This window comes from Numenius arquata, chromosome 9 (genome assembly GCF_964106895.1).
Source record: "Numenius arquata chromosome 9, bNumArq3.hap1.1, whole genome shotgun sequence".
Lineage (NCBI taxonomy): Eukaryota > Metazoa > Chordata > Aves > Charadriiformes > Scolopacidae > Numenius > Numenius arquata.
The window spans coordinates 58341411-58356139 of record NC_133584.1 but is presented as its reverse complement, the minus strand read 5'-3'; the positions used below and the strand labels follow the sequence as shown (position 1 = coordinate 58356139).

The 14729-nt window shown below is 54.7% G+C and overlaps 1 protein-coding gene across 1 annotated transcript; it reads right to left on the bottom strand.

The window, feature by feature from the left end:
* Positions 1 to 175: 175 nt before the first annotated feature.
* On the bottom strand, positions 176 to 13146 carry CTSB (cathepsin B). Its single transcript, XM_074152919.1, has 10 exons — positions 13038 to 13146; positions 6641 to 6792; positions 6031 to 6116; positions 5502 to 5616; positions 5145 to 5263; positions 4377 to 4462; positions 3545 to 3691; positions 2783 to 2899; positions 1741 to 1869; positions 176 to 1620 (listed from the first exon to the last, which is right to left on the bottom strand). The coding sequence occupies exons 1-10, from the start codon at positions 13144 to 13146 to the stop codon at positions 1523 to 1525; spliced, it is 1158 nt and encodes a 385-aa protein (XP_074009020.1). The 3' UTR covers positions 176 to 1522.
* Between the last annotated feature and the right edge of the window lie 1583 nt (positions 13147 to 14729).

The window sequence follows — 14729 nt, the reverse complement described above, 5'->3', positions numbered from 1 at the left end:
CCAGGAGTAGGCTCCTCAGGAGTCAGCACAAGGCATGCTGTCACCAGTGTGGCCAGAGGAGAGGGCTAGGACTGACCACACTTCCACAGAAGGGTCTCACCCCACCTTCCACGATGCACAGAGCAACAGGAGAATAGTCTGAGGCGGTTGGAAGTCAAGCAGAAGCAACCAAGGGCCAGGAGACGAGACACCGGAGAAATCGTTTATTGGCACAGATGTTCCAATCATACACACCACAGCTCTGTCCCACCGGTATCCCAGTGAGCAGAGGTAAGGGGCTATTGTACAGTGCAAGGGAGAGCCTGCTTCACGCATTTCAGGCCTGTAGCCTCTGCTCAGCAATCTACTTTGTGCTTTAAAATTTGAAAAAAAAAAAAAAGAAAAAGAAAAAAAAAAAAAGCTCTTTCACTATATTAGTGTTGGCAAATCACATGATTCCTCCTACACAGCTATTACACCTCCCCCCAGTAACAAAAATAAGGTTTTTCTTCTTCCTTAATGCCTGTTGCTCAAAAAAACACCCCAAAAATTTCAGTTCTGTGCAAGTTAGCAAGATACCTCCTAGCATCTGCATGGGTTCCCGGGAAGCAGCAGCCCCAAGGAACATCCCTGGTCTCTGCTCAGCATCACACCAGCTTTGGACACAGGACCCTGGCCAAGACATGACCCATCATGGACACCAAGCTGCCCAGCCGCCGGTGGTTTGCTCTTCCCAACGTGCTCCTAGATGCTTGCAGGACATTTGATCAAAAGCTCATGGAGCTCCGGCCAGGCCCTTCCCCTAAGATCAATAACCCCAGACTACAGCAGAAAAAAAAACCAACACCAAAACCCAAAAACAAATAAAAAAAAAAGCCGAGGAACAAGTGGTTTAAAACAGCAGCCGAAGGGATGGAGCGGAGCAAGCGATGCACAAAGGACTTTTTGCAGGCAGGAGGGACCTTAACGCAGCTCCGGCCAGAGCCAGCCCCACATCAAGTTCATCAGTATTTCATCATTAACAGGTCTAAGTTTAACCAATTGAAGGCACACACTAACAAACCCTGCCTGTTTCGGGTGCGAACAGCCAGACCAGCCCCACCAGGGGTGCACAAATCACGCCTGGCCACGGCTTCCCAGCAGGGTCCGCCTCTGCTGCCCCAGCAAGTTCCTCATTCCAGCACAAAGCTACTGCTTTCTACCCTCCCAGTAAGAGACTGGGCTGGAAGGGGTCCGGGCTACCCAAATACCATGGCGCAAGAGGCCAGCGAGCCCCCCAGCAGTCCTTTGATCAGGGAATGCCCCCATGGCTGTGACCCACCGGGAGCAGAGGGCTTGCAGACAGCAGTTCCACCTCCAGCTCCACCATACCATTAAAAAACAAAAAATAAAAATAATAATAATAAAAAAAAAAAGATAAAAAGCTTTAATAAAGTAACCTCAACTATAGTCTCTTAGAGGGGGGGGGGGGGCTCTGCACCCAACCCGCTATCGGTTAAAAGCATCGGGGGACTCGGGATTATGTGTTGTTTGATGAAGAGGGTTACACCCTCTTCCAGTACTGCTCCGGCCTGGGGATGCCCGCCACGATCTCAGACTCAATGCCACAGTGGTCCTCTCCTCTGAGGATTTTGAAGAAGCCTGGAAACACACCAAGAGCAAAAGTCAACCTCCCCATCGTGCCAAGAAATAAAGGGGAAGGGGTTCCCTCCGGCAGCCCCCTCCCTCAACCCGCAGGCAGCATCCCAGGGGTGGCCTCACCGTTGTCCCCCCAGTCGGTGTTCCAGGAGTTGGCGGCCAACCAGTAGGGAGTGCCGTTTTCCACCCCCCAGCCCAGGATCCGGATGGCGTGGCCTCCAACCTGCTCGCCAGACACGTGCTGGTAGACACCTGCAAGGCAACAAGCCAACAGGTCAACAGGCGACACGTCTCCTCCCACCCCAGACCGCCGCCAGCTTGTGGGACATTCGATATCAAAGCCCAGAGACCAACTGAGAAAGTTTCTCTTTTTTTGGTGAAATGGAAACCTGAAGCTCAGTGTAGAGTCTGGAAGAATGGCTCATGCTCAGCATCACCTCAGCACGCAGGACACCCAGAGGCACTCGGCAACGATCCCAGTAGTGGCATATCCCAAACTGTTCAGAACAGAGGGTCCATACCAGGAGAGCCACCTGCCAGGATTTTAAGTGAAATCCTGGCTGCTGTTCTCAGCTGTGATTCTGGGGGCTCCCCATGGGGGCCTCCTCCCTGAGCCAGTGCCAAGAACCTATTCCCCTTGCTATAAACCAATGGATACAGGAGATGGTATCTGCCCATGTTCTTGCAACACCAGGTACTCAAGTGTGAACTTGAGATCTCCTGAGGGGAGACCTTACTGCTCTCTACAGCTCCCTGAAAGGAGGGTGTAGAGAGGTGGGGGTCAGTCTCTTCTTCCAAGGAAGAAGCGATGGGACAAGAGGAAATGGCCTCAAGTTGTGCCAGGGGAGGTTTAGGATGGATATTAGGAAGAATTTCTTCACAGAAAGGGTTGTCAAGCCTTGGAAGAGGCTGCCCAGGGAAGTGGTGCAGTCACCATTCCTGGAGGTATTTAAAAGCCAGGCAGACGTGGTGCTGAGGGACATGGGTTAGTGGTGGTTTTTGTCAAATGTTACATTGATGGTTGGACTCCATGATCTGAAAGGTCCCTTCCAACCTGGACAATTCTATGATTCAGACTTGAGTAGAGGGACTAGGGCCACAGAAGATAGACCCTACAGATGATGTAGGGAACAGGGCTCCCCACAGCCTCAGTGCTGACGCTCACCAGACTTGTACATCAGGAAGTCCTCATAGACAATAAAGGCTCCTTCCACAGGGCCATTCTTGTAGATCTCAGCCATGATTTCCTTCTCACTGTGAGGGACACCGTAGGATGTGATGCCTATGGAGGAAACAAGTCCCACAGTTAGTACAGCACTGTCAGGCCACACAGGTCTTGGGATGGCTGGACATGGCCCTGCAAGTGCAAGGCAACCCTGGCCACTTAAAGGTTACATTCAAACTCAGATGCTCCAGAGGCAGTGACACACCGAGGCAGGGAAAATGGGCTCCAACCACCCCTTTTCTGCAGGGAAAGACTTAACCTGAGTTCTATTCTGTACCCAAAGACCTATCCTAGACAGCTTCAGTGGGAAGTTTTCCCCTTGCACATCTTCATTTCCAAACCAACCCAAATTACTCCAAGCTAAAGAAATCTTGCAGCAGCAGCCAGGCTCTCCTACAGGTATAGTGATGGCTACCGCCAAGGAGTAGGACGGAGGTGGCTTTGACACCAGACTTCCACAGGGCTCAGCACCATGCTCTTCAACCCAGGGACGTGCACCACAAGGACCCACCTCAGCTGAGTCTCAACAAATACAACCTGAACATCTGCCAGGCTTAGGTTTGCTCCAGGACCACCCACCATCCTGAAGGCACAGAAAATAACCACCATAAAACAGCTTAGGAAGAGATCCAACCCTGCTGACCCCACACCAAGCTACCACTAGGAGCAGCTCTTGAGCTGTTGGGCATCGACCTCCCTTACCGTAGTGCTTGTCCTCCTTGTAGGAGGGCGAGTAGCCGGGTTCGCAGTGACGGCTGCACCTGGGGGTTTCACCTCCCTCCCCAGTGCACGGTGGCCGGGAACCGTTGACATGGTGCTCACAGGGTGGGATGGAGTAGGGACGGCAGCCTGTCGAGGACAGAGGTGGCATAAACTGGCTGTCCCCAAGCACCCCTGTCACCAGCAGCCATGCTGGAGAAGACCCCAAGAAAGGGTAAGACCTTTCTGACCCAGAAACCCCACAGATGAGTGGGGCGGGAGCAAGAGTAGGTCTGGCATTGCCAGATGAGCAATCCCTGTATCAGCAACGGGTTTCCCCTCTGGACCTGCTTCCAACCACCTCCATCTTGACAAGGTGATGGACAAGATGGAAACACGAACCAACTCATGGCCGTGCTAGGAGAAGGCAGAGGTTTTCAGGACCTTTTCGGGGGGAAATATGTCAGGAAGACTCCTGCCCTCATCCAAAGTCTATTGAACTGGTCCAAAAACCAGCAACAACAAAAAATTCACAGCCTGATCTATTGCTGTGATGGAAGCAAGAACTTTGCGGGGTTGTTAAGTCTGGCTACTGTGTTCCCTTCCTGGATGGGTCTCCTGCCACTAGGTGCTGCTGGGGGACCCTCGTCCCAAAGGGGTGACCAGAAGGGGCCATGGGGACAGAAGCAGCCAGCTGGGATAAGAGAGGCGTTTGAGCCTAGACCTGAAGGAGGGAGCAGCCACAAGGATGCAGAAGGACCCTGAAGGACATGAACCTGTAACCGAGCAGAGATGCTCCCTCTTTGCTTTCACAAGGGTATCTCCCAGGACTTACCCACATGGGAATCGTAGAGACCTCCAGACACGAGGCCTCTCTCTGTCCAGTACCTCCACGCTCCAGAGGGGTAACCACCATTGCACCTGGAGAAAGAGGCAGCAGTTCCAGCTCCAGCCTGCTCAGAGCCATCCCCTTTTGCGGGGAGACAAGGGAAATGGAGCCAGCTTGGGATGGCTGCAGGGAAGCTTTCAGCACATTGAACCTTTTTAAGTCTGTCTCTGCCTTCCCCAGGATTTCTAGACCTCGAGACACCAAAGCCTTGGGGCAAAGAGGAGCTAAGAGCATCCATGCCTCCAAATCCCAAATCCTGCCTCCTTACCAGGTCCCTGGTCAGCCTCTGCCACCAGGAGCAGCAGAAGCCACACAACTTGGAAACCCAGCTCCCCACCTTGCTCTCAACAACTGCAAAAGCCACAGGCAAAAGGCTCGTGCCTGAAAACCAAGGCTTTGGGGCTACTAAAAGATTCTTCCTTTGGCTTCGGCAGCTGCCAACTCTGTACGGGAAAGCATCACTATGTGCTTGCCCTCCCTCCACCATCCATCATCATCCTGCTGGAGGCAGGATGTGGCCCTGAGGGACTTCCAGTCCATGCAGTCACCTTTACATTCCCACTAAACTACAGCATCTACAGCACAAACCACTGGTGGGGCTTCCTGCTCATCAGGGAGAGTAGGAAGACAGGGTCGAAACGACCAGCATCTTCAGGTTGTGCCCCTGCTCCCCCCACCCACCTTTTAAGTGCACAAGAACCAAGAGCAGCTCACCCCATGCCACACTCGAAGCCGCAGCACGACAGCAGGTCCTCCGCTGAGACCTCCACGCTCACCTTGGCGTTGGTGTGAACGCAGATCCTGTCTGAAATGGCTTCTACGGCACCAAAAGCCTGTGGGCAGTCCCAAAAAAATCCCAAGGGAAGACCATTAGAGCTGGCCATGGGAGAGAAACCTTCTGGCAAAGAGCGCAGCAAGCATGAGCCTGGTTGGGAGAAGCCCATCGAGAAGCTCGGACGCTGCAGGATCCCCCATGTCCCCCCATTTATGCAGCTCAGTAGCAAACTCAACAGCATGTTATTTTGTCCAGCAAACTGTATCGACACGACCTTAAGCCGCCCATGCTCTTACCCAGCAAGAGCCACAAGAGCCCTGGTCTCTTATCTCATTGATGGTAGGACAGTTAGGCCACTGCGTGCGCGCGTCAAAGTTATCGGGCAGCTCCATGTCTGCAGCAAAATCCACCCTGCAAGTGAGAAGAGGGAAAGTCCTGTTATAGAAACACCAGCGTGACAGGGCTGGGTGCACAGGACTCTCCAGCCTCCTCTGAAGATGACCTGGAGGACGAGTGCTCTTGCTGTTTGCTTACTGAAGGAGAATAAATACTTCTGAAGTCCTCAGACCAGGTCAGCAGCTCCTCCAGTGTTTTGAGTTTCGAGGAGTACAAGTTAACGCAATTGGACAAGCATCTGGCAGGACAGAGGATGGATGTTCCCCACCCCTCATGCTTCTGTGCTTAAGTCCATGCAAGATGTCCACCAAGCTGCACCCAGGGGAACCCTGCTCACAGCCTGCTGGGAGACCCTCACCCACTCCAGACACACCAGGAGCGTCCACACAAGCTTCTACTGGGCCCTCATCTTGTCCTCCCAGCACTCACCTCTCGGGGAGCTTGGGCCCACCCAGGAAGGTACCACACAGCTTCTTCACGTAGCTCATGTCAGTGTTGTGGAAGTTGTGTCCTGCCTGGGAAGAGACACAGAGAAATGGGACTTGTCCCTTCACAGCCACCAAGTGCATCGCTGGGACCAGGCTGGTGCTCCAGATCTCCCTCAAACCCAACCAGTGTCTAACACTTGCTACAAAACCCAAGGGCCGAGAGCCAAGCTACCTATAGACACAGAACACAGCCCCTTCCAGGATCAGTGTATCGTGACCAGTAAGCTACGGTCCAGCTCTAGGCTTCGGCCACAGCGGCCTGGCCAAGGAGGTCACCAGTACAGCTTGACACCTGCTGCTTGTTTCCAGCCTCCTACGGTTTTCCTCCTCATAGCATCGCTCCTACTCTACAAATTCATCAGTGCTCTGCTCCAAAGAGGAGAAGCTGATGCCTGACAGCATCAACTCACTGGAGAAGACAACTGGGACCAAGGCTGGTTTGATGCAACCACCGTGGTGACACTCCCAAAGCTTAGCTATTGAGTCCCACAAAGAGACTGTGGAGCAATGCACCCCAAAAAAAAAACCCCCAAAACCAACCCAGTACTCACCTTCCAGGTGGTGTTGAGCTTGTTTATGTGGTTGACCAAGTCGGTGGAGAGAGGAGGGTAGTAAGGAATGCTGCGAGCATTGGTGAAGGCCACCAGGACACACAGGATGGCCACGGAAGTCCACATCTTGGCAAGAGAACGGGACACTCCACCTGCAGCCAGATTTGGGCATCATTGGAAACCTTCCCAAGATGGGCTTGGATCGCGAGCGAGAGCTTGGCAGAAGGACCGTCGCAGCAACATGTGGGAGGATAAAACAGGTGGCTGCACGAAGTCCTTCCAAATCCCAATTTACCCCAAAGGTCAGGAGAGACACAGGAGAGGACTAATAACCTCCCTCCTGCAGCTCAGGAGAAACCAGACAAGGCAACCCTGTTTGTTGACCACTGTGGGATTAGTAGCAGCAGGAAAATACCTTTTGAAGCAGATCCAAGGGATTTGGAGGGTATTAAGAGCTGTATTTACTTCCACAAAAACAGAGAATAAGGACTAGGAGAAGGAATAAGTGACACCCCACCTCCACGGCAAACTGCAGCCCTGGGGACTTGCTAGTCCCGGCCCTGGTGCAGTGCTCTTCCTTTTGAAGGCATCACTCCAAATCCCATTTTTGGACTTTACAGCCTCATTTTTGGCCAGCCCATTGCCCTGGGGACACTGACTGGGGTCACAGCCTTGGGGTGGTGAGACCCTGCCCACGCAGAGGGTGGTCCACACGCACCAGAGCTGCCGGTGCTGCCCTCCCACTGGGGCTTTTCACGAGGGAGGGTGTGAAACCACGTCCCTTGGCGCAGGGCACCACGGAAGCCCCAATTTGGGGAACGGAAAGACAGGGGAAATCCAGAAGCACAGCAAGAGGGGACCATAGCCTCCCACCTGGGAGCACAAGCAACAACCAGCCCAGAGATGCTCCAGGGCTTCTGGTTTCTCTGCTCTCCTGCCTCCTTCAACCTAATTCACATTAAATTGCCCAACTCCAATTTAACCCCCAACGCCAGCAGCCACCGCTTGCTCCGCGTCCCCACGCCTGACTCAGACAGGCCACGAGCTGCTCATCCTCCGCAAGCCCACCAAGGCCCCCTCATCCTCCGCAAGCCCACCAAGGCCCCCTCATCCTCCTCCTCCTCCAAGACCTCTCAGCTCCCCTTCCACCAACCCCACATCCACCCCAATGACCACCAAGCCTGGTGAGCAACCCAAGACCTCGGATACTCCACGGCAGCCCCAACAGCGGAGATATTTAGGCTTTAATTCCGACTCATCTCAACCAGCTGAACGTGTAATCACCTTTGCAAGCCTGGGTTTTAAACCCTTCTGGGCAAAAGATCCGGACACGCAGCTCTCACCAGCAGCAGCAGAGCTTGCCGGGCAGGAGATGGGGAGACACACACAGAGGCATTTCCATGCAGGCTGCCTCCACCCACTCGCAGCCAAGTTTAGCCTTTCCAGAGAAAGAAAACCCAGCAGGAGTGTCCTACTTTCTGCCAGCGACAAGCCCAGGCGGCTGCAGATAACCGCATGAAGGGGGCTTTTCTTTTTCTCTTCCCACCCTCCCTGCTTCCAGCAGGATGCTCAGCCCCAAAGCCAGTTGAGTTCCAGCTGCACGTGTGTCCTCCCACCCCCGAATCTCACCTTTTTGAAGGGGCTTTAGGCGTATTTGCTCGCTTAGAGGTTTCCCGTAGACAAGGTACCCGCTGGCATTGCTGGTGGCCCCCGCCGGGCTCCCTTGCTCATGCAGCAGGAAGGAGGTTACACCCAGCAAAACAAATATATGTCTCTGAGGCTGGTGTGGTTTTTCTGCCTCGTGCCCCTTCCACATGGCCATAGGAAGGTCAAGTCGGACGGGGCTTTGAGCAACCTGGTCTGGTGGGCCGGTCTTTTTTCAGTGGTGCCCAGGGATAGGACAAAAGGAAAAGGGCACAAACTTGAATATAAGAAGTTCCACCTAAACACGAGGAGGAACTTCTTCGCTTTGAGGGTGGCAGAGCCCTGGAAGGGGCTGCCCAGAGAGGTGGTGGAGTCTCCTTCTCTGGAGACATTCAAACCCTACCTGGACACGTTCCTGTGCAACCTGCTCCGGGTGGACCTGCTCTGGCAGGGGGTTGGACTTGATGATGATCTCCAGAGGTCCCTTCTAACCCCGTATCATTCTGTGATTCTGTGGTGGGAGGTGTCCCGGCCAAGGGGGTTGGAACTATATGGTCTTTAAAGTCCCTTCCAACCCAAACCGTTCTATGAAGCCTACAGATGATAGGCCTGAGCTGAAGAACCTTTTCTAATGAATTTTTTTTTTTTTTTTTTTTTCAAAAAAAACCCAAATCACAAACTCAAACCCTCTGTACTTCCTGCAGTCAGCTTTATATTTTCCGTAGCGCAGAAAGGAGGCGGTTTCGAGGCCAGAAGCCACCCGATACACTTTTGTTTTCGGCAGGATGCCCGTGACTTTGCTGACGCGCTGAAACCCGCCCCGCAAAGCCTCCCACGTCGACACGGCCGCTCGCAAGGGACGGACACGGGAGACCTCACATCCTCCGCTTACCAGACCCTGCCAGCTGCAGGCGAGCTCCAGGCAACCCGAGAATAAACCAAAAAAAAAAAAAAAAAAAGAAAAAAAGAAAGATATACCAGGCGGTTTCCCCTCCCGAACACACGCCGGTGTTCTGAGCTCCGCTGCAACTGCATCCGCCCCAGCCAGCCCGGCATCGCCCGACGTAACCCAAATCGCCGGGAGCCGGCAAAGAAGCTTCTTGCCACGTCTCCCACGGGCACGGAGCCTCCCCACGGGCCACGGGGGAGTTTGGGATGCTCAGCCTGGAGAAGAGAAGGCTGCGGGAAGACCTTTGAGCCCCTTCCAGCCCCTCAAGGGAGCTCCGGGAGAGACGGGGAGGGACTCTTGATCAGGCAGGGGAGCCCTAGGACGAAGGGGAAGGGTTTTAAACTGAAAGAGGGGAGATTTAGGTTAGATATTGGGAAGAAATTCTTTACAACGAGAGTGGTGAGACCCTGGGACAGGCTGCTCAGGGAAATTGTGGCCGCCCCATCCCTGGAAACGTTCCAGGTCAGGTTGGACGGGGCTCTGAGCAACCTGATCTAGTTGAAGGTATCCCTGCTCATGGCAGGGTGGGGGCTGGACTAGATGCCCTTTAAAGGTCCCTTCCCACCCAAACCATTCTATGAAGTCTCCTACGGGCGTGAAGTCTGGGGGTGGTGGGGGGGGGAAGAGCTGATATTCTCAGCTGGATGGCAGAGAGTATCACAAGATGGAGAAGGTGAAGAAGGAAGGGGAAATCCTCAATCTCATGTGATCTCTTCCTCCCTAACCGACCCCCCCACCCTCGGCTCCTGGGCTTTAGCAAGCGCCCTGTGCACGGCAGATCTATATAGAGAGAGAGAGAGCGAGCGCAGGCACGGGACCGGCAGGACGAATTTCCACCCCCAGCAAGTCACATGCCGACCCCGGTGGCCACACAGCAGGCGAGAAAAAGCTGCTGGTTTCCACCATCACCCCCTTTCCTCCCCCCAGATACCAGCAGTGGGAGGCTTCCCGCGGCAGCATTATCGCACCCCTTGCTTCCCCCACCACCCCTATCTCCCCCGCACACCCCTCCCTCCCCCCAAAACCCCACCGTTGTTCTGAAGCACCACCAAAACAGCACCACCAAAACCAAACTGACAGATAATATGCTCTTCTTTCTGCGGGGTGAACAAGCCAGAGGAATTTCTCCATTAACCCCAGGAGATCCCTTCCTTTTGCATCCACCCCCCGCTCCCGGTCTCTGGAGGTGCCCCACAGCTTCAGGACAACCCTGGCAAAGGCTGTCTTCACAGGTCACATCCCACCACAGCTGATTAGCTTGAAAAGAGAAGCAAAGCTCAGCTCTTGGACTTCTTAAGACACAGCAGCTTCACCCTGGCAAGCTCTCCAGACGGCAGGAGGGTGTTTGGGGCTTTCAAAGAGGCCTCCCCCCCCCAGCCAAGAGCTGCTCCACCTTCTCTTGGGCTGCAGACAAGTCCCCTGCCCCCTGCTTTGGAATCCAAAGTATCTGGTAATGCAGTTTCACACAACCATAGAATGGTTAGAGTTGGAAGGGACCTTAAAGATCATCCAGTTCCAACCCCCCTGCCATGGGGGGGGGGCACCTCCTACTCAATTTCGCTCAATTTCTTGAAGGATGAGCAAGAAAGAACTCCAGAAAGCTGCTACCCACCAGCACACCTGACCCCGGGCAGGACTCTCACAATTCAGCCAGCTGGTTGCTTAAAAAAGAGGAAATTTGGGCCCTCTGAGCCCCGGCTCCCAGGCAGCGAGGAGGAAGCTCTGAGGCCGAAGGCTCTCCGAGATGCTGCTCGGAGCAGCTGCAGCGAGCGAGGGAGAAGAGCACCCGAAGGGAGATGGCTGCGGCTGGTGCTGCACCACCCACCTGCAGAGGACTGCGCCGCAGGCAGGGAGCCAAGGAGGAGGAGGGGACATCACCCAGGTGCCTCCTCCATCCCTCCTCATCAGGAGGTCTTGGAGCTAGAGGCGGTTCCCTGCCGGCTTTCCCCAGGGACAGGGTTCTGACTGCTTGGACCGCATCATGCCAGGGATCAGCAGCGTCCCACAACCTCCTCCCAGCAGGGGATGGGGATGCACAATGCCCACAACAGCAAATCCCTACCATGAAGGTCTTCTCCACATCACCCAGAAATCGAAGCCCACGAGTCCCATTTAACTGCGGAGTCAATAAAACCCCCAAAACAGGCTATTCCAAACCCAACTCACATGACTCATCTCAGGCGGGTCAGGCCAGGAGATAAGTCCCAGCCCTGGAGCACCTCTCAGCTCCTCCACTGTCTGGGCCAAACCCCTCCAGGCACAGACAGAGGCACCCACACACCCTCTTCCAAGGGTTTGAGGAAGTTAAAAAGCTGTCCCACCCTTACAGCTAGGACGCCCCCCACCCCTCCCGGGTGAGAAGTACTCAGCAAAGCCCAAATCATGTGTCCTCCTGCAGAAATCTGCCCTTTGCCCAAGCCCAGCTTTGCCCTTTGTTCCGGCTGCCAGTGCTGGTGCGTGACTCCAAGCCACAATAAAGCCAGTGTATAAACAAAGCAATCCAGCTCAGCTCGACGCGCCGCCAGGTTAGCTTGGGTGCCCCAAAATCATGGCCTGGTGACTTCATTACGGCCATTACTGCATTAGCAAAGCTTGATTATTATTTTTTTTTTTTTCTCCTTTAGAAAAAAAAAAAAAATACAAAATTAAACACAAGCCACTCTTCCCCACACCCATTACTTTTCCAGGAAAGCCAAACCATTAGCACAAGTAAAATAAATAGACTTTGAGCCAAGCTGCACTGCTCGCCCCTACATCTTGCATTCACAGAAAGCGCAAGATTCCTCCCCAATGGAGCTGCACTGATTTTTTTTTACTTTTTTTTTTTTTCCTAAATGTTTTTTCTTCTTTTTACAGACCAACCTGCAAACCAGAGTCTTGCACAAGACCTCAGCCCGCTGCGGCGGCGGGCACCCTGCGCTTCGGAAATGCCTTGCCCTCACCCTCAACTTTTGCAACCTGGAGGGGGGAAAAAAAACCAGAAAACCAAACCAAACCAAAAAAACAAACAAAAAAAAAAAATACAAGAAGGGAGCGATCTTTGCCGTATCACGCCCCGCAGCCCAGCCTTTAGAGCGCGAGATATATGGACCACCGGTATCTTGCACGCCAGAACGATGCGAGGCAGCTTTTATCCGGCTCCATCTCCACGCCGTGGTCACGGTGCCAGGCCCACACTTGGCCGTGCATCACGGGATGTTCCCAGAAGCACTTCAGCCGGTGCCAAACGGACCTCCTTAGAGTCAGCTGACGAGAGATGGGGTTGTTGGGGTTTTTTTTTCTGGTTTGTTTTTTTTTTTGGTTTGGGTTTTTTGTTATTTTTTTTTTTCCCCCATCTTCATGATGAAAACAAGGTTTCCTCTCCCCTCCTCTGCCACTTACCGGAAGGTTTGCTGGTTTGGAGGCGCACTAAGGGTTAATGGTGTTTCTCCTCCCACAAACCTCGCCAGAAGCATCCCTCCCGGACCCACCACGGCCAAAAACACCCCAAAAAACGCAGCTGGGAAACGTCGGGGAGACGCTGACTCTGCCCCAAGGTGGTGGAGGTGGTGGTGGTAGGGGGGCGTCCCCGCCGGCCCCACTGCTCCCCACGGAGGCAGCGGAAGGGGGGTGCCCCATCGTTACCTCCCCTCCACCCCACCCGCGTCCCCCCCCTGCCCCACGCCGGGCGATGCAGCGCAGCATCCCCTTCCCCTTACCTGTCCCCGCTGCAGCGCCCGCATCCCCCCCTCCCCGCTCCGCTGCGCTCCTTATGCCCGGTCCCGGTCCAGCCCCCCCCCCCCCCCCGCCCCCGCCGGGACTCACCGCCCCGCACGGCCCCGCGCAGTCCCCGCGATCCCCCGGCGGCCGCGGAAGGGGCAGCGCCCGGCGGCTGAGTCATCCCGGCCCCGGCCCGCCCCCGGCGTGACTGCATCCTGCCGGCTGCCCGCCCCCGGCCCGCCTCCAGCCCGCCCGCTTCCCTCCCCGTCCCTCTGGATTCCCTGCTCCAGCCCGCCTTCATCCTGCCTCCATCCCCTCTCCATCCCTCTTGCTTCCCTCCTTCAGTCTGCCTACTTCCCTCTTCCATCCTGCCTCCATCCCACCTACATCCTACCTGTATCCATCCGGATTCCCTTCTCCAGCGTGCCTCCAGCCCACCCGCTTCCCTCCCTGTCCCTCTGGATTCCCTCCTCCAGCCCCCTGCTTCCCTCCTTCATCCTGCCTCCATCCCTTCTCCATCCCTCTTGGTTCCCTCCTTCAGCCAGTCTGCTTCCCTCTTCCATCCTGCCTCCATCCCACCTCCATCCTACCTATATCTGTCTGCATTCCCTTCTCCAGCATGCCTCCAGCCTGCCTGCTTCCCTCCCCGTCCCTCTGGATTCTCCTTTCCCCCAGCCTGCCTGCTTCCCTTCTGCACCCTGCCTCCATCCTACCTGCATTCTACCTGTATCCCTCTGGATTCCCTCCTCCAGCCTGCCCGCTTCCCTTCTCTCATCCCTCTTGATTCCCTCCTCCATCCCGCCTCCATCCTCACCTGCACGCCTTCTCCATCCTGCCTCCATCCCACCTGCATCCCTCTTGATTCCCTTCTCCAGCTTGCCTGCCTCCCTTTTCCATCCTGCCTCCATCCCACCTCCATCCCTCCTCAATCCCACCTGCATCCCACCTGCTTCCTTTCTCCATCCTGCCTCCATCCCACCTGCTTCCCTCCTCCAACCTGCCTCCACCCTGCTTGCATCCCACCACTGTCCTGTCTCCATCCTGCCTGCTTCTCTCTTGCATCCCACCTCCATCCTGTCTCCATCCCCTGCCTGTCCCACCTCCATCCTGCCAGCGTCCTTTGAAGTTTTCAGCTGGAAGTCTAGCAAGTTTTTACCGTGTTACTGACTTCCCCCCCCCCATTTTGGCTGATTTTCAGAAGAAGTGTGAACAGCACAGAAAAATCATCCAAAGAGCCAGTTTCAAGTCCTGTTCTAAACCGCAATGATGCTAAAGATTCTCGTCAATGAGAGAGACCATCCATATTTTGCCTTTTTCACCTCTTTCTGGCAGAAGGTAGGGATAAAATATATTCCCCACCACCCTCAGAAATGGACAGACCGTTTGGCCTGGGACCGAAAATAATAACAACCCTAACCAGGGAGCAAAAGTCTGCTAAAAGCCAGCAGCCCAGCGTGGGAAATCAAAGCTTCTCAAAAGCTGGGAAGGGAATCACCTGGGACTTATTTCTGACGTTGAAAAGGGGAACCCTGGGGCCTCGTTAGCAGGAACGGTCCACGGATGGAGCAGAAAGGCTGGTCCCCAAAGGTCAGAGGGATGCAATGCTACTTTCTGGCTTCTCCAGACTTTCAGGCAGCTTTAGATGCCTTGTAGAAGTTCAGACTTTACGTCAGGGCACAAGGAGGTGCTAAACAGGATGGAATAAAAGCCAGATGATTCATCCTCATTTCTTCCCAGCTTTGTCTATGGCGCCTGGGCAAGGCTGGTCCAAGCTCTCCAGCCACCTGAGAGCACCTC

What these genes read in the sequence shown, in the direction of transcription:
- CTSB (XM_074152919.1), bottom strand. Translation starts at nt 13,146, where the DNA reads ATGCAGTCACGCCGGGGGCGGGCCGGGGCCGGGATGACTCAGCCGCCG. An exon ending in GGCTTCGAGTGTGGCATGGG is followed by an intron (nt 4,463 to 5,144) that starts GTGAGCTGCTCT and finishes CTCTTTCTCCAG; the next exon opens with GTGCAATGGTGGTTACCCCT. An exon ending in CTTCCTGATGTACAAGTCTG is followed by an intron (nt 1,870 to 2,782) that starts GTGAGCGTCAGC and finishes GTTGCCTTGCAG; the next exon opens with GTGTCTACCAGCACGTGTCT.